The sequence below is a fragment of the Oryctolagus cuniculus genome, chromosome 10 (assembly GCF_051225735.1).
Source record: "Oryctolagus cuniculus isolate XC-2025 breed Fujian yellow rabbit chromosome 10, ASM5122573v1, whole genome shotgun sequence".
Classification (NCBI taxonomy): domain Eukaryota; kingdom Metazoa; phylum Chordata; class Mammalia; order Lagomorpha; family Leporidae; genus Oryctolagus; species Oryctolagus cuniculus.
The window spans coordinates 112001415-112018822 of record NC_142876.1 but is presented as its reverse complement, the minus strand read 5'-3'; the positions used below and the strand labels follow the sequence as shown (position 1 = coordinate 112018822).

At 51.6% G+C, this 17408-nt stretch overlaps 1 protein-coding gene across 6 annotated transcripts in view; it reads left to right on the top strand.

Moving 5' to 3' along the window:
• The first annotated feature begins 10328 nt into the window (after positions 1–10328).
• Positions 10329–17408, top strand: part of LOC127492357 (uncharacterized) — a 112053-nt gene continuing 104973 nt past the window's right edge. Inside the window, exons 1-2 of one of the 6 annotated variants that reach the window (XR_016214415.1) lie at positions 10329–10583; positions 14424–14607. Coding sequence is in view for 1 of the 6 variants with exons in the window: in XM_089305604.1 (XP_089161730.1) it covers positions 12625–12804; positions 14424–14607 (364 nt within the window). In the remaining 5 variants the exon portion in view is untranslated. Of the gene's footprint in view, positions 10584–12146; positions 12805–13880; positions 14195–14423; positions 14608–17408 lie in introns of those variants that run through there. The other 5 variants (XM_089305604.1, XR_016214411.1, XR_016214414.1 and 2 more) reach the window with 5 other exon arrangements.

Here is a 17408-nt window from a genome sequence, read left to right as displayed (position 1 = left end):
ATGTCTACCTGTCTTTACTTGGTCACTTTGCACTGCTGTCTGTAGTGACCATATTTTTCTCTTTATTATATTAAAGCCTAATTTAATTCATTAAAATTTACCTCTTGGGGTAGGCATTTAGCCTGGTGATTAAGTTTCTGGTTAAGACACCTGTGTCTCAGATTGGATGGAGTACCAGGGTTTACCCCCAGGTCTGAGTCAAATAACTTTTTTTTTTTTTTAAGATTTATTTTATTTATTTGAAAGAGTTACAGAGAGAGGTAGAGAGAGAGAGGTCTTCCATCCATTGGTTCACTCCCCAGATGGCTGCAACGGCCAGAGTTGTGCCAATCTGAAGCCAGGAACCAGGAGCTTCTTCTGGGTCTCCCACGTAGGTGCAGGGGCCTGAGGACTTGGGCCATCTTCTACTGCTATCCCAGGCCATAGCAGACTGCTGGATCAGAAGAGGAGCAGCCGAGACTAGAACCAGTGCCCATATGGGATGCCAGAGCCTCAGTCTGGAGCTCTAACCCATTGTGCCACAGCACTGGCTCCAAATTACTTTTATTTAAAGGTAGTTATTCTAATATGGTCACTCCTTGTGGTTTTAAATTTTATTTTTCTAATGATGTTGAACATCTTTTCATGTGCTTATTTTCCCTATTTAAAAAATTGGTTTTGGGGGTTGGCACCAGTGGGTTAAGCCACTGCCTGCAGCCCATACTGGTGCTGTTTGAGTCCCAGCTGCTCTAATTCAATTCAGCTCCCTAGCTCCCTACCAGTGTGTCTCAGAAAGCAGCAGCAGATGGCCTAAATGCTTGGGCCCCTGCCACCCACCTGGAGACCCGGATGAAGCTCCTGGCTCCTGGCTTTGGCCTGGCTCAGCCCTGGCTGTCACAGCCATTTCGGGAGTGAACCAGGAGATGGGAGATCGATCTCTTTCTTTAACTTTGCCTTTCAAGAAAATAAATATTTAAAAAAATAGATTTTTAAAAAGTACTGAGTTTTGAGAGTTTTAAAAATATGTTACAGGGCTGGCACTGTGGTGCAGTAGGTTAATCCTCTGCCTGTGGCGCCGGCTTCCCCTATGGGCGTCGGTTCTAGTCCTGGCTGCTCCTCTTCCACACCAGCTCTCTGCTGTGGCCTAGGAAAGCAGTGGAAGATGGCCCAAGTGCTTGGGCCCCTGCACCCACATGGGAGATGAGAAAGAAGCTCCTGGCTTCGGATCGGAGCAGCTCCGGCCGTTGTGGCCATTTGGGGAGTGAACCAGTGGAGGTAGGACCTTTCTCTCTTTCCCTTTCACTGTCTGTAACCCTCCCTCTCAAGTAAAAAATTAAAACCTTAAAAAAAAGTGTTTCAGATTCGCTGTCAAATATATAATGTGATTGTGTATTTGGAGAGAGGGAGAGAGAGAGAAATTGATAGTTTCTATGTGCTGGTTCAGTCCCCAAATAGCCGCAACAGCGGGATAGCTTGCCCACCACTGTTGAGAAGTCTGAAGCCATTCTGCTTGGTCTGGGAGTGAAGTGAGACTGGAGCTCAGCTTTCATGCTCGCCCTCTGTCCCAGCACTGCCCTCTCTGGCTGGGCCGGCGTGCCCCATCCCGGGTCCCTGGTTCATTCCTCCAGGTGTAAGATTTCCTGCTGATAAATCCTAGGAGCCCCAGTTGAATTCACATTTCAGATAAGCAACTTAATGCTTTCTAGCAAGTGTAAGTGTCCCTTGCACCATATGGGACATACTTAATAATAAATTGTTGCCTAGCTGAAATTCGATTTTAGTTGGACATCTTGGTTTTTTATTTTTAGTTTGCTGAATCTGGCAACTCTATCCAGATGGAGACCTCGTTTCCCTGCTAGGGAGGGTCAGCCACCCAGTGAGAGAGCTGGGGGAGGCATCTATGTTTAACTATTAGAGCGACTTTGATTTTCAACCCAGATTTCTATATAGCAACCAAACTGTCACACAAGCCTGAAAGTAGCACAGAGACATTGCGGTCAGGCAAGAGCTTACAGCCCCACTCCTTTGGATGTTAAGCTCTGCCCACACGTGTGTGCCTCCAATTCCTGACCTTCCTCCTCCCTGCACCCCATCTCTTGTAAACAGTTGACAGAGGGCATCAAAATCACCCCCTGTTCATCTGTTTTCCAACTTTGGAAGTTCCTTGGTCATGTTTCACCTGTTATTGTCTCTTCCCTTTTCTCTTTGGCCTTGTGGTCTTTTACTGTGAATTCTCATTGCTGTCTTTAGGTAGCAGAGAGAATGTTATTTTGGTAATCTTTTGCTTAAAAAAAGATGTACAGAAAAGTGTCCCAATCACGAGTCATAGCAGAGTTTTTCGAAGTGAACACGACCACACAAGCAGCACACAGATGGAGAAAGGAGCTCACCAGCACCCCAGAAGCTCCGATGGGGCTTTCAGGAACTGCCCACCTCTTGAAGGACAGCTACTGCCCTGCTGGTTGGGATTTTTTTTTTAAATATTTATTTATTTGAAAGGGCAGAGTTACAGAGAGAGAGAGAGAGAGAGCGCGAGCGAGCAAGCTTCCATCCACTGGTTCACTCCCCAAATGGCTGCAACAGGTGGAGCTGGGCCAGGCTTAAGACAGGAGCTTCCTCTGGGTCTCCCTCGTGGGTGCAGGGGCCCAGCCATCTTCCACCGCTTTCCCTGGTACATCAGCAGGGACCTGGATCAAAAGTGGAGCAGCTGGGACTCAAACCCACTCCACCACAGCCCTGGCTGCTTCTAGAAAATTTTTTGAACAAGGACCACTGCTTTTTGAGGCCATGGCTGTCTCTTGCAGCTCCTCAGTGCTGCTCCTTCAGCGTGAAACCACCCACAGACAACAGTGAATGAGGGGCATGCAAGCTTGTGTTCTGGTATACCTTTATTTGCAAAGAAAGGCATGGGGAGGATTGGTCTGCACGTGTGCAGTGTTAACTTTCTTATGCACTCCGCCTTGTCCCCTACCTCCAGCTGTGTGTTGCAAAGATTAAAGTTTAGGGAAGTGTGGCTGAGAGGTTGAGGCCTGCCTTCTGCCTACATCCTGTGTGTAGAGCAGAAACTCTAATTCAGGCATGGCACATTGGAATTAGTAAGGTTTCTGCCACCATTGCCCTCGCTTGTTTATAGGGAAGAGGTCCTACCCCAGGAGAGGCAAGCTGGGTAGAGCAGAGGCTCCTGTCTCTAGGCGGGGTGTCATTCTGAGACAAGCGGATGACTGCTCCCACCTCTAGTTTCTGAGAAGCTCTGAGCAAGAGGAAGACTCAAGTTCAGAGAGCTCCAAAGCTCTCCCCAAAAGGAGCTGACTGTATTTTTCATGGAAAGTAGGAAAGTTCAAACCTGAGGGCTCTCTCAAAAGTAGGGCAAATTTTTGTGGTAAGAAATTAAGAGGAGGGGCCGGCACTGTGCACTGTGGCGTAGAAGGTTGGGCATCCGCCTGCAGTGCCGGCACCCCTTTTGAGCATCCATTTGAGTCCCAGCTGCTCCACTTCCGATCCAGCTCCCTGCTTATGGCCTGGGATAGCAGTGGAAGATGGCCCAAGTGCCTGGGCCCCTGCACCTGTGTGTGAAACCCGGAAGCAGCTTCTGGCTCCTGGCTTCAAATCTTTACAGCTCTGGCCAGCCGTTGAGGCCATTTAGGGAGTGAACCAGTGGATGGAAAATCTCTCTTTCTCCCTTTCTTTGTAATATGCCTGTGAACTAAATAAATAAATATGAAAAAAAAAAATTAAGAGGAGGCTGGTAGCTCTGTGAGCACTAAGAGAAGCCACAGACCAGCCAGTGTACTGAAGAGCAGCAGGGAAGGAGATAGGTAGGAAGATCTGTCTTTGCATCATAAGAAAAAGGCTGGACTCGGGCTGCTGCTGTAAAGTGCCCCATGTGTAACTGGATCAGACTGTGGTACGGTATATGTCCCAATGCTTTATGTAAAACAATACAGTGATTAGCAATTAATGGGGGTCAACGTGATACTGATGCAAAGCTACCTGGGAAGGGAGCTGTCAAAGAGAGCCTGGCAGAAGCCATCATCATCTCAGAGTGACTGTGGACGGGTCAGAGGCTGCGGCCCTGAGGAGCAAGGTTAGCGCTTACACACCATGGGGGAAACAGGTGTCACCAAAATCACCCAGCCAAGTACTAAACCGAAAAACAAGTGTGCTGCAACAGAGCTCTTGGAGGGAGGCTGGGAGATCAGTATGCAGAGTCGGTGTATGTACCCCAAGCTTTCTAAAAAAAAAAAAAAAAAAAAAAAAAGCAAGCAAGCTATGAGACGTGGGAAGGAAAAGGAAGGTGGGACCCACACACAGGAAAAATAAAGCAGACAACTGAAGCCACCTGTAGAGGGCCAGATGTCAGATCTTGAAGTAGCTTTTATAAATATGGTAAAAGACTGGAACTCACCACGCTTCAAGAAGCGATGGAGGCATGAGCACGATGCTCCACCAGACAGAAAACATCAATAAAGGGATAGAAACTGTGAAAAAGTGGAAATTCTGGAGTGGAAAAGTACAGTAACCGAAATGAATTCAGCAGAGGGGCTCGGGAATAGATTTGAGCTGGCAGAGAAGGAATTGGTGAACGTGAAACTGAAGACTGACAGATGATACAATCCGGAGAAGAATGTATGAACCAGGAAGTACGCCAAAGCACGTGTAATAGGACTATCAAAAGGAGAGGAGAGAGAGAGAGAAACTTCAAAGAAACAGTTGTTAAAACCTTCCCAGACTTGATCCCGTTGGTATATGAACCCAAGAAGTTCCATGAGCTCCCAAGATAATCACAGATATCCGCACCCAGACACAGCTCAGTAAACTGCAGGAAGACGAAAACAGAGGGGAGCAGCAAGAGCAAAATGACTCTGCACGGAAGGGAACCACAACGAGCAGGTGCCTGCTCAGAAAAAAATGGAAGTCAGGAGGCAGTAGGACCCAGTGCCGAGAGAAAAAGGTATTGACCAAGAATCTCACACACAGTAAGATGAAGGCAAAATAAAGACATTTCCAGATAAACAAAACTGGAAGGATTTGCTGCCAACAGGCTGCCCTGCAAGGAATCCTGAAGAAAATTCTTCAGGAGAAAGGCAAGTGACCCCAGACAGAGAAGAATGAAGGAAATTCTGTAATTATAAAAGACAATTTAAATGCATGTTTTTGGGCCGGCGCCGCGGCTCAATAGGCTAATCCTCCGCCTAGCGGCGCCGGCACACCGGGTTCTAGTCCCGGTCGGGGCGCCGGATTCTGTCCCGGTTGCCCCTCTTCCAGGCCAGCTCTCTGCTGTGGCCCGGGAGTGCAGTGGAGGATGGCCCAGGTGCTTGGGCCCTGCACCCCATGGGAGACCAGGAAAAGCACCTGGCTCCTGGCTCCTGCCATCGGATCAGCGCGGTGCGCCGGCTGCAGCGCGCCGGCCGCGGCGGCCATTGGAGGGTGAACCAACGGCAAAGGAAGACCTTTCTCTCTGTCTCTCTCTCTCACTGTCCACTCTGCCTGTCAAAAAATAAAAAAAAAATAAAAAAAAATAAATGCATGTTTTTCTCCTTTCATCTCTTAATTGACTTAAAACGCAATATATAAAGCAATAAGTATATCATTATTTTGTGGAACATATACCATATAGAGATGTAATTATTTCAAATGATAGTACAAGCTACTAGAGTAAGGGAATGACTCCAGATGGTAACTCAAATCCACAAGAAGAAATGAAGAGAACCAGAAGAGATAAATAAGATGGTTAAAATAGCAAACTTGATAAATATTTGCCCTCCTTTCTTCTCTCAGATGTGTAATTACACACATGCATTATAATTATATAAAATAGCAAGATTATCATTTTAACTGTTAAAGATATAGAGAGTAATTATTTTATCAGGGCATCATGGGGTCTCGAACATGTAGGTGCGGTAGGTACCACAACATTAGCATGCCAGTGGGGAGAGGGAATAGAACTATACAGAAGTAACATTTCTACACCTCACTGGAATTGTTTGCCTAAGTCTAAGGTACACATAGTCTGATAAGTTGCGATGCATTACGGTGAGTCCTAGAGAAAGCACCAAGAAAATAACTTTTTAAAATGTAGTGAAAAAAATAATTAAAGGACTTAAAACGTTTGCTAGATTTTAGATATGATTTGTCCTTCAATGTTTCACATATGGGAGCTGGGTCCCCAGGATAGTGGTGGGAATCAGTGCAGAGTAATTGGGTCATGGAGGCACCAACCTCATAAGTGGATTAATACCATCTCACGGGAGTGGGTTCCTGCAAAGCGAGGCCGTCCCATCCACTTGGCCTTTCTGTGAGTAACTGCTTCCCTTTCTACAACTCCATCTTTTTTTTTTTTTTTTTGACAGGCAGAGAGGACAGTGAGAGAGAGACAGAGAGAAAGGTCTTCCTTTACCGTTGGTTCACCCTCCAATGGCTACTGCGGCTGGCATACCGCGCTGATCAGAAGCCAGGAGCCAGGTGCTTCTGGTCTCCCATGCGGGTGCAGGGCCCAATGACTTGGGCCATCCTCCACTGCACTCCCAGGCCACAGCAGAGAGCTGGACTGGAAGAGGGGCAACTGGGACAGAATCTGGTTCCCTGACTGGGACTGGAACCCAGTGTGCCGGAGGATTAGCCTATTGAGCCGTGGCACCGGCCAACTCCATCATATTGTGACGTAGCTGGGGGACCATTGCTTGGATGCTAGCACCGTTGTATTGGGCATTCCAGCTACCTCAAACAGGAGCCAAGTAGATATTCTTTATATAGTGCATAGCCTTTGGTATTTTGCTGGAACACACAAAATGAACTAGGATGATGTTATACCAGGAAAGATTCACTTAACGCAAGAGAAAGTGATAGAAATGTAGAAATGAAAAGATGTGAGACGTACAGGGGGAAAAATAAGGTAGCAGATGTAAGTTTGCCTACGTCAGTGATGACATTAAGTGCAAATGGATTAAACTTTCCAAGCAAAAGGCAGAGATTGGATGACAATCGAGATCCAAGTGCAAGGGTATTTCAAAAAGCTCACAGCAAAATGTGTATTCTGAAAAAAAGCCAAGTATGATTTTCAAATTTTCTTGTAGGAAAATTTACTTTTTAGTTCCATTTTCCTTGAACTTTTTGAAGTGCCCTCATATCTGCAGTCCACAGAGAGATAGTTAGGATTCAAAGACACAGAGAAGTTGAAACTAAAAAACCTCTGGGCCCACCGGGTGAAGCGGGTACAGCCACTTCATGTGACACCACCATCCCATTTGGATGCTGGTTCGTGTCCCAGATGCTCCACTTCTGATCAGCTTTACCCGCTATGCCACAGCGCCAGCCCCCACAGGTGTCTTTTACCCATTATTTCCTTGTATTCTTGGGATTCTTTTATCACTCCACTTAAAAAAATGAACTTGAAAGAGTGACAGGGAGGAGGAGACTGATATTGTCTATCTTCTGGTTCACTCCCTAAATGGCTGCAACAGCTTGGGGCTGTGCCAGGCTGAAGCCAGGAGCCAGAGACTCCATCCGGGTTTCCCACATGGGTGGCAGAGGCTCAAGTACTTGGAACAACTTCAGCTTTTGAAGGTGCATCAGCAGGGAGCCTGATCAGAACCAGAACAGCGAGGACTTGAACTGGCACTCTGATAAGGGATGCCCAGCATCGCATGTGGTGGCTTAACCTGCTGCTCCACACACCAGCTCCCATCACTCCACGTCCTAGGGTGTTAACAAAACAAAACAAAACAAAACAAAACAAAACAAAACAAAACAAAACAAAACGATGTTCTGTAGTTGGTCGTGGTGATGGTCACACAGCTCCGTATAGTCTCAGCACCATCAAATTGGTGACACTCAAATGGGTGAAATGTGTCACGATAGAGCATACGCTTGCTCACTGCTGTCCTCTGTTAGTGTGGCAGGCTGGAGGTCCAGTCGGGATTCTCCTGACAGCCCAAGTCCTCGCCTGGCGGAGAGTGTGGTAGCCCAGCTGTGACTCCAGTCCTGGTCCCAAGCCCGGCCATCCCGTTATTGCTCACGTGTATAAGCCAGTGCCCTTGCTGCCCTTGTACCAGAGTGTGACGACAGAGGTGGATGGGTGGGATTGCAAGTGGACTGTCTTGTCCTTGCATTGGCCCTGGTATTGAGATGGAATACAGTGCCAGGGTCTGTGGTGAGCCGAAGAACAAGGCACTGGGTGTTTGCTCAGAGGAGAGGGCTGAGGTGCAGTGCCTTGCCCGGGGTTAACAGAGGCTGTGACCACATCCCCGCTCTGCCTCCTTGTGTCACAGACACTTTTGTCATGAGCTGGGAGGGAGTCGGGCAGAGGTGTGAGGTGACCAGACCTGGTTAGTCACGGCCCAGGTGATTCACACACAGTGCACCTACTGAGGCTCCCTGGGCACTGCACAGCACACCCCGACCTGGCCCAGCTGCTGCAGTCTGGGACAGCCTCTGTCTGAGTGTTTCTCAAAGCAGGCTCCCTGGGCAGGGGGAGGTGGGTGGGAGCAAGGTGGAGGGAGAGAACGCCACACCCAGGAAATGCATGTTCCCAGGCCTGACCTACGACCCCAGCCACAGTATCTGGGGGTGGGGCCTAGGAATCTGCACTGTTGCAGCTGTGCCCAGGTGATTTCTGCCAAATGATGGACTTTGGTGCAAGAATGGCATTTGAAAAAGATTGAGCCTCTAAAACAAAAGCCAACGAAGAATATGCCACAGAGACCACACGCCTGGCACAGCCTGAAATATTTGCTGCCTGGCCCCTTACAGATTTGCCCACACTGCTAGAAACACTGAGATTGGGAAACCAGGAAGTCCGCTCTGTGCCCTAGATCTGGCTACCCCCGGCCACCTGTCCTCTCCCCGTCCTCCTGTTCCTCTTCTTTGGGCGAGCCCCTTGGCCTGAGCTCCTCACAGAGCCCCTCCTTTCACCCGGAGTTTCCCACAGCTCACCCTTGGCGTGTCACCCCTGGTTTCTGCCACATCGACAAACCCTCTGAATCGCTTCAGGGTGTTCGGTTTCTGTTTCTCTTTCAGTCGATTTTCACATTCACCAGTGTATGTCAGAAGGAACTGGTATGGTTTCAGTGGAAAACCAGCAACTAAGGGCACCAACCACACACACCAGGCAGGCCGACTTCGGCCGTGGCCTGTGGTCTTTCAGTTACAAAGAGAGTTGCATGTTGGGGTCAGACCCTGTGGACACCCATCCTTTACACAAAAGAAGGGGCTTTTGGGGACCTGAAATGGAAGCAGCTCTGTCACGAGAACAGTCGTGGACTTTACCTGGGCTGCCACCGACTGTAGTCGCCTGGCCCCAGGAGGGGTTGCCCCACATGCCGGGGACTCTGGCTTAGCACCTGCCTGGCCCCCACCCTGATTTAGGGCTGAGTGAACCAGCCTCTGTCTCCCAGTGTTTGTCCATCAGTTTGCTGGCCACGTAGCAGGCACACAAGATAATTTTTTTTCTTCTCAACTATGACTTCTTCCTTTCTCTGGTTTATTGGGACAGATCTCCCTGTTTTCCTTGTGTAGACAACAAAATAAAATTCAGATAGACTGAGTGGTAGGCCAGGGTCGTTCACCTGGGGGGCAGGCGGTGGGGAATGAGGGGGTTTTGTGTAGGTTCCAACCCAAGCCAGTGTGTACAAGCATATTGCACAATTATCAAATATATTTTATTTTAAACATTTTCATTTTACTTAAAAGGCAGAGAGAGAGAGAGAAGGAGAGAAAGAGATGGATCTTCCATCTGCTGGTTCACTTCCCAAATATCTGCCAGGTTCTCCTGGCTCGGGCCAGGCCAAAGCCAGGAGTCAGGAACTGTATCCAGGTCTCCCATGTGGGTGGCAGGGACCCACCTGCTGGGGCCATCACCTGCTGCCTCCTGGGGTGTTGTCGCTCCCCCTCTTCGTGGAGGAACGACACTAAACCCTGTGCTGTTCTTTTGTCTGCTCGGCCCTTCCCAGGTTTTCTGCTGGTTCTTCCCGGGTTGGCTGCCGACCCTTCCACCTCCATGGAAGGGCGGTTCCCCCTGCCACTTTCCCCACTTCTGTGGGGGAGCGGCACACCGTGGGCCGGCTCTCTCGGGGGCTGCTCAGATGTTATCCGGATGTTCCCTTTAGATGTTCCTGGTGCATGTTGTCTCTCTCCTCCTTTATAGTCCTCTTCCACCAATCCCAACTCTGCTACCCACACGCCGAGTACGCTGCTCTCCTCCAATCAGGAGTAGGATCAGCTCCTGCAGGTTATTGGTCGAACTGGAGGCAGCTGTGTAGAAGTTGTTTACTCCTCTCCCAGCGCCATATTGTAGGAGAGCAGATGCATAGAATAAGTCTTAATTCCAGTAACTTAGTCTAGTCTGAGTTGCTCCCCACAGGGTGTCAGTTAGCAAGCAGTGCGAATCAGAAGCAAAGGAGTCAGGACTTGAACCAGGCACTTCCCTTTGGGATGCAGGTGTCCCAAGCAGGTCTTCATGGCTGTGCCAGTCACCTGTAGAGGATAAAACTCATGCCCCAGGCTTGACGTTTTGTCATACCCAGCTCCGAATCATTCAAGCAAGTGAGACATTTCAGATGCAGCTGAAGCTGCACTGGGCCCTCTTCCCTTTCTCTCCCTCCCTGCAGGTACATCTTTGCCATCCCTGTTGTCATTTTTTTGTTATGCACAGATACATCTCTAAATCGTGTCTAATGCATTTTGCATGTTTTAAGCTTTGTATAAGCAGTGTCTTATGGCATCTATGATTCTGTGACTTGCTAGTTTTTTCTTTTTTTCCCGCTAAATATTTGTCTTTCATTTATTTGAAAGGCAGAGTTACAGAGACAGGAGGAGAGAGAGATCTTCCATCTGCTGGTTCACTCCCCAAATGGTAGCAACAGCCGGAGCTGGGTCGATCTGAAACCAGGAGCCAGGAGCTTCTTTCAGGTCTCCCACGTGGGTGCAGAGGCCCAAGGATTTGGGATATCTTCCACTGCTTTCCCAGGTGCATTAGCAGAGAGCTGGATAGAAAGTGGAGCAGCCTGGTCTTGAACAGGTGCCCATATGGGATGCTGGTGTCACAGGCGGAGGCCACAACACCAGCACTGACTTGCTAATTTTCACGTACTGTTATGTTTCTGAGATTCCTCTGTGCAGCTGTGGTGCTCTGGGTTGTTCAGCCACTATCCTGTTGAGGGACACCCACTGCCCTGCCCAGAGAGTGCTGTGAAGAACCTCATGTGCCCCAGGGCGTGGGATTCTCTGGGTCTGCACCTGCGGAGGGGAGGCAGGACATCTGCTCCTTAAGCTTTTATTTATTTGAGAGACAGAGGGTTCCCATCCACTGGTTCGCTCCCCCAAATGCCTTCCATGGCTGAGCTGAAGCTGGGAGCCTGGAACTCAATTCAGGTCTCCCATGGGGGTGGCAGAGCCCCAATTACTTGTGCCATCACCACTTGCCTCCAGGGCTGTGCGTTAGCACAAAGTAGAATCCGGAGTCAGAGCTGGGAGTTGAACCCAGGCCTTCCAATCTGGGATGCAGGCATCTTCACTGCTAGGCTACACCTTGCTAACCTGTTTTCCGAGGTGTTTGTGCTAGAGTGCGCCCAATGGCAGTGGCTGGGTCAGGCCATCAGTGTTTGCTGGTGAAGTGGTATCGCATTGTGGTTGGAATTCGCTCCTCCCTGAATCCTATCAGGCTGAGCACTTTTTCATCTGTTTATTGGTCATTCAAGGTTCCCTTTCTGGGATCCCAGTGTTTCCTAATTTTTTTCCTGATCGTCTCTATGCACACTATGTCGGGACAGTTGTTGCTTACTTGCTTGTTTCTGGTGACGTCGGCTGTCCAGGTTGTGTCACCAGTCTGCTCTGCACCTGCCAGGTGGCCTGGCTGGCCCTGAGGTGCACAGCCTTCTGGATGTCAGGGCCTGTCCATTGTCTCAGTGCAGGGTCCTGTCTGGCCACCAGGGGGAGGACCTGCTCCATTTACTGCTGTGTCTTGCCCTCATGCTGGGGTCAGCTCAGGCTGGGAAACCACAGAGGGAGGCGGGGCTGAGCAGGTGTCAGCAGGAGGAGGAGGGGGTTTGGACAGTGTCTTTTGGCACCAGGGGAAAAAGGGGAGGGGGGCTATAGGATTACTGCTTGATCAGCATAAGACCCCCAGATGGCGATGGGGGAGGGATGGCCCTTGCTTTCTGGGGTTGTCTTCAGCCTGCCCAACCTGACAAAGCAGGCAGTCCATCTTGACTGTGCAATGTTCTCACGTGTTCATGAGGACAAGAATTCCTCAGCTGCCCACAGGCCAGGCCAGGGCTGGGGCTGGAGGCCAACGCCAGGTCCACTCCACATCTCTGCCTCCTGTTGGGTGTTCCTGCTCACTGCACTGTCATTCTTTATCCTTCTTGGTTTTAAATGAACCACAGAGTGCTCCTGGCAGCCTGAGCCCTCTCCTCCTGCAGGGATCCTGCTGTAATTAGTGTTCTTTGGCTCTGGAGTCCCGGCTGCACTCAATTTTCACTCAATTTAGCTTCCTGTCGGAGCTACAGCTGCTACAGGGCTGGACTTGGGCTGGTGCCTGGCATTGGGAGCAGGGGATGGGGCAGAGAGCAGCTGAGTTGGAACCCAGACAGTGCAGCCTGTGTGGCGTGGCTCTGAGCGAGGATCAGGGCTTGGGGCTGAGAGGTGAAGATGTCCCAGGAGCCAGCGGAGGAGGCGGATGGGCTCCTGCTCACTGGGACTCCAGAATTCATGGACAGTGGGCTTGTGGTTGGTGCAGGGCTCCGCACTTGGGCAGATCTGAGTGCGAGTTCTGGCCCCGGTGTGCCTCCAGCCTTGTTTGACCTCAGGCCAGTGGATGGAACGATAATGGTATGGACCTCCTCACAGGGCTGGGCAGCTGTGCTGGGGGCTACCTGGAGGGTGACGTGCGATGAGGGGGGAGTCGGGGGCACTCTGCCTGGAGCTGGGCTGGCAGAGTTCACGGAGAAAAGCCTCCAGCAGACCCTGCAAAGGGGCCTGGAAGGATGCTTTTTCCCCACAAGGTGGTGCGTGTGCTGAGTTCCACTGCTATGCAGGGGATGCAGACCTCTAGTCCCCTTCCCAGCCCCAACCCCAGTTCCCAGCCGCCTAGTCCTGAGGGTATGCAGGCTTTAAAATAAAAACCTCACTGAGGATGATTTGCATATCACATAAACTTACCCCTTCTATTTATGTATTATTTACTTATTTTTATTTGAAATAGAGATTGATCTTCCATCAGCTGGTTTACTCCCCAAATGTCCACAATAGCTAGAACTGGGCCAGGCTGAAGGTAGGGACCTGTCACTCCATCCAGGTCTCCCTTCTGGGTGACAGGGACCCATGCACTTGAGTCATCTCCACTGCCTCCCAGCAGAGGCATAGCTGGGACTTGAACTCAGGCACGCTAGTGCAGGAGGCAGGCATCCCAAACGTGTCTTGCTGTACCACACAGCTGTCCCCTGAAGACTTCCTAGGAATCTTGCCACCACTAAAGACACATACACACCTGCCCATAGGCATGCATAGACACATTCACCCCTTTCTCTCCCCCTGCAGTTGTTCAGGACTCAGACCGTGAAGGGACTGGCTGGGAACCCCCAGCCTCTCCGGCCCTCAGAGCAGGCTGGAGGAGAGAGCACTGGCCAGGACAGCTGAGCGGGGTTGTGTGGGGCTGCACCAGAGCCGTTTCCCTCCTGGCCTTGTGCTGCATGAAGCTGGGCTCCCAGCTCTGCCGCCCACATCCCCGCATCATAAAGGACTTTAGCACCTGGGCTTCACACAGCTCTGTGGTGCTCCGTTACTACAGAGTGGCCCAACAGCAAGCCTGCAGCCAATCAATGGGATCAATGCCTGTTTAGGTTGGAGAAGTCTACAGGTAGCTCAGCAACTAGAGGAGGTCATTAGTAATTAGAGAAACGCAGATAAAGATATCCAAGAGGTGTCATTGGACAACCAGCCTCTTGACAAACCCCCGACAGGTGGATAAGGCCAGAAATGGGAAGGGCACGAGTCAGGGAGCCCTCAGGTCCTGCTGGGAGTGTGGCTGGCACAGCAGGCCCAGGAGCTGGCTGTCAGTTGAGGGCCAGGTGCATGGGGTGAGCGCCCCCTCCTGGGCAGAAAAGGATGATCACACTGGTACGAGGGACCCCAGTAAGGAGGCCACTGCGGCACTGTTTCGGGGCACCCGGGACCACCTGAGCAGCATCTTGAGCACCTGAGCTGCCCCTCACTCTGTTCTGTGGGTGTCAAATACACACTAGATTTCCAGGACTTAGTGCAAAAAAAAAAGTCAAGTATCCCACTGTATATATCACATATTTGATTATAGATGTTTATATTCATTGTGTCCACATGACAATATTTGTTTATTGAGTTCTATAAAATTATTTATAATATCATGTCATAGGGTATATGTATTAAAATGCAAATTAAATATGTTATTAACATTTCACCGATCTCCTTTGTAGAAAGCGGCTCTTAGATGGTGTGGCTCTCAGCACCTGGAGACTCTCCTGCACCTGGCGCCAGGCAGCTCTGCCACGTGCGAAGGCAATGATGTCAGCAGGATGGCGGCGGAGCCGCCTTCCCAGGAAAGGCCGAAGGGACGCTGGAATGGGGCCCCGGGGGTCAGCCCAGTGGCGCAGGTGGAAGGTAGGCTGGCCGGGGGAGAGGGAAATGAGGGAAATGGCAGGGTTAAGTCCTGAGTCACCAGCCGAGAGGGGCAAGGCCGGGCCCTGTGGCCGTGGAGGGCAATGCGGGGGTGGGGAGGTTCCAGAAGAATGGCACAGGTGTGCGGGGCAGAGCGGGCAGTGAGTGGGGCGAGGGCAGGTGAGGCCCTGGACGGCTGGCGCCTTGCTGGGGCCTGCGCCCTCGGCCTCTGCGGGAGCGTGGTCCGCAGAGGCGGGGAGAGTCGGGACCAGAGGCCGGCGGAGATCCAGGTATGCGCAGAGATGGGAGCGAGGCCCGGGCCCAGGGCTGCAGGCGGCTCTCGCCCTGGGTTCGACGGACTGCACACCAGAAATGCTTGTTTACGAAGAGTCACCTTGGGATGGGTGCCGCTGCTGGACCTCCGCACCAGCTTCCCGCCAGTGCGCCCCCTGCCGACTCGGGTGCTTGGGTCCTGCTGCCCAGGTGGGAGGCCAGGGTGAAGCAGCTGGCTTTGGCTGTGGCCAGGAGTGAACCAGTGGATGGACCTTTCGCTGTTTTCTTGTTCTTACTCCCTAAGCGATGCAGCCTGTTTCTGGGCATTTATGTTGCATTACGTGTGCTAAGTCATCTAGGGATGATTTCAAGTGTACGGGAGGGGTGCTCGCCTCGGCAGCAGAGACTAAGGTGTGCGGGAGGAGGTGTGGAGGGTACGGGCCGGTCCCTTGCCATTTTACATGTAAGGGGCTTGGGCACCTGCAGGTTTGGGTGTCCTGGGGGAGCCTGGGACCAGCCCATCCTCATGGATACCGGAGGGGTGTTTGTGTTTTGTTTCATTGACTGGGGGTGGGTACATGGTGGGGGGACCCCCAGTTTTCCTTCAAGGAAGGACTGGTGTCCCGGTTGTCAGCCAGCTTCCTCCAGAGGTCAGGGTGGGCCTTGGCTTTGGCCCTGAGGCGAGGCGGATGGCGTCCCGCACACAGAGCTGTGAGGGCTTGGTGCGTCCTCAGCCATGCCCCAGCCTCAGCGCTCTGCTCACCGCTCCCCAGCTGATCCCCCTTGCGCCCCAGCCCTTCCATGAGCTCTCTGCACGCCCAGCTCCAGCTCAGCCTGGGCTGCTGGAGGACCCGCCCACACTCTGACAGGCAGGAGGTGGAGCCTTAGTGGTAGATGGGGTCAGGGTGACCTTTGACTGGAGCAGTTGGTGGCCAGAGTTGCCCTCAGCTGAGCCATGTGAGGGGTGCTTCTCCGACACCCCCACCCCGGCTGCCAGCACATGTGTGTTGGCTGCCAGCGTCCTTCCTCCACCTTCCTGTTGATCACAGGTGCTGGGGATGGTGAATCTGGGAGTGGGGGCAGGCATGCCACAGTCCACCAGCAGATGCGGGCTGCGTTCTCTGTGGGGTTTGTCTGCTCCTGTTGTATGAACAGGTGAAACCATAGTGCAGAGAGCTGCCGGTCCCTCTGTCCCGTCCTACCCTTTGGGTCTTGCTTCTCCAAGACCGATGGTCACCAGGGGGGCGGCCCCATCCTGGCCAACGTTCTCTGACTGCAGTGAGAGCCTCATTGCCGTACCCCAGGCATGGCGGAGGCAGCCTGGCTGCTGTCTGTGACCCCTGCTCCAGTCGTCATGTCTCCGTGCCTGCTAGCCTGCTCCCTCTGCTGGCTGTCTGTCCAGGAAGGGGCACCGACCTGCCCCCCCTCATCGTTCTGACCTTGCAGAGGCCACAGGCTGGCATTTTGCACAGTGACCATGGCGAGAAGGCCACTCGTTTGGTCTGCGTTGTATGAAATTTAAATTAGTTACTCCATACTTGCAGATAGGAGTATTTGCCATGGGCAGTGACACCTTTGGGGTGGAAACCCCAATGAAACAGAGCTGCCTGGGATGGACCCTGGTGTGACTGACCTTGACATTGGCAGTGGTGAGCTCGCCTGTCCCGGCTGCTGCACTGGGTGCTCTGAGTCCTCACGGTAGCCCGAGGCGGAGGCTTCTGCTGCACCAGTAAGGAAGCCGAGGAACAGAGTTAAGTCACTGGCCTCGGGACTTCCGCATCCCCAGCCGCGTGCCCTGCACCTCTGACGGTGACCGATGTCCGACAGGGCAGCGCCATGGGGCGCCCTAGGCAGCCGCAAGAAAACTGGTGACCAGAGGCAGGTGCCCAGTGTCACATGGAGGTTGCGCTTCACGCTCCTGTTGTATTGAAAACTCAAATGTACACAAAGGCAGAGGCTGCGCAAGGGGCCACCAGGTTCCCATCACCCAGCTCCAGAAGTCATCCTTAATCCCTCCCATGTCCCCGTCCACAGAGGATTTTGAAACAGATACCAGAACCCTATCATTTCATCTGCAAATACTTCATTGTATGTCCATAAAAGATAGGAAATCTTAAAAAAAAAATAGCAAATCAGGGGCTGGCATGGTGACGTACTGGGCAAAGTTGCCACCTGTGACGCTGGCATCCCATATAGGCACTGGTTTATGTCCTGGCACCTCCACTTCCCATCCAACTCCTTGATGGCCTTGGAAAAGCAGGGAGGATGGCCTAAGTGTTTGGGTCCCTGCCAGCCATCTGGGGGACCTGGATCATGCTCCCGGCTCCTGGCTTCAGCCTGGCCTACCACTGGCCATTGTGGCCATCTGGGGAGTGAACCAGTGGATGGAAGATCACCCTGTATCTCTTTCCCTCCTTTTGCCCTCTCTTCCCCTCCCTCCCCTCTTCTCCCCTCCTTTCTTTCTGTAACTCTGACTTTGAAAATAAATAAATAAATCTTTTGAAAAATAATAAATCAGCATTGTATTTTTA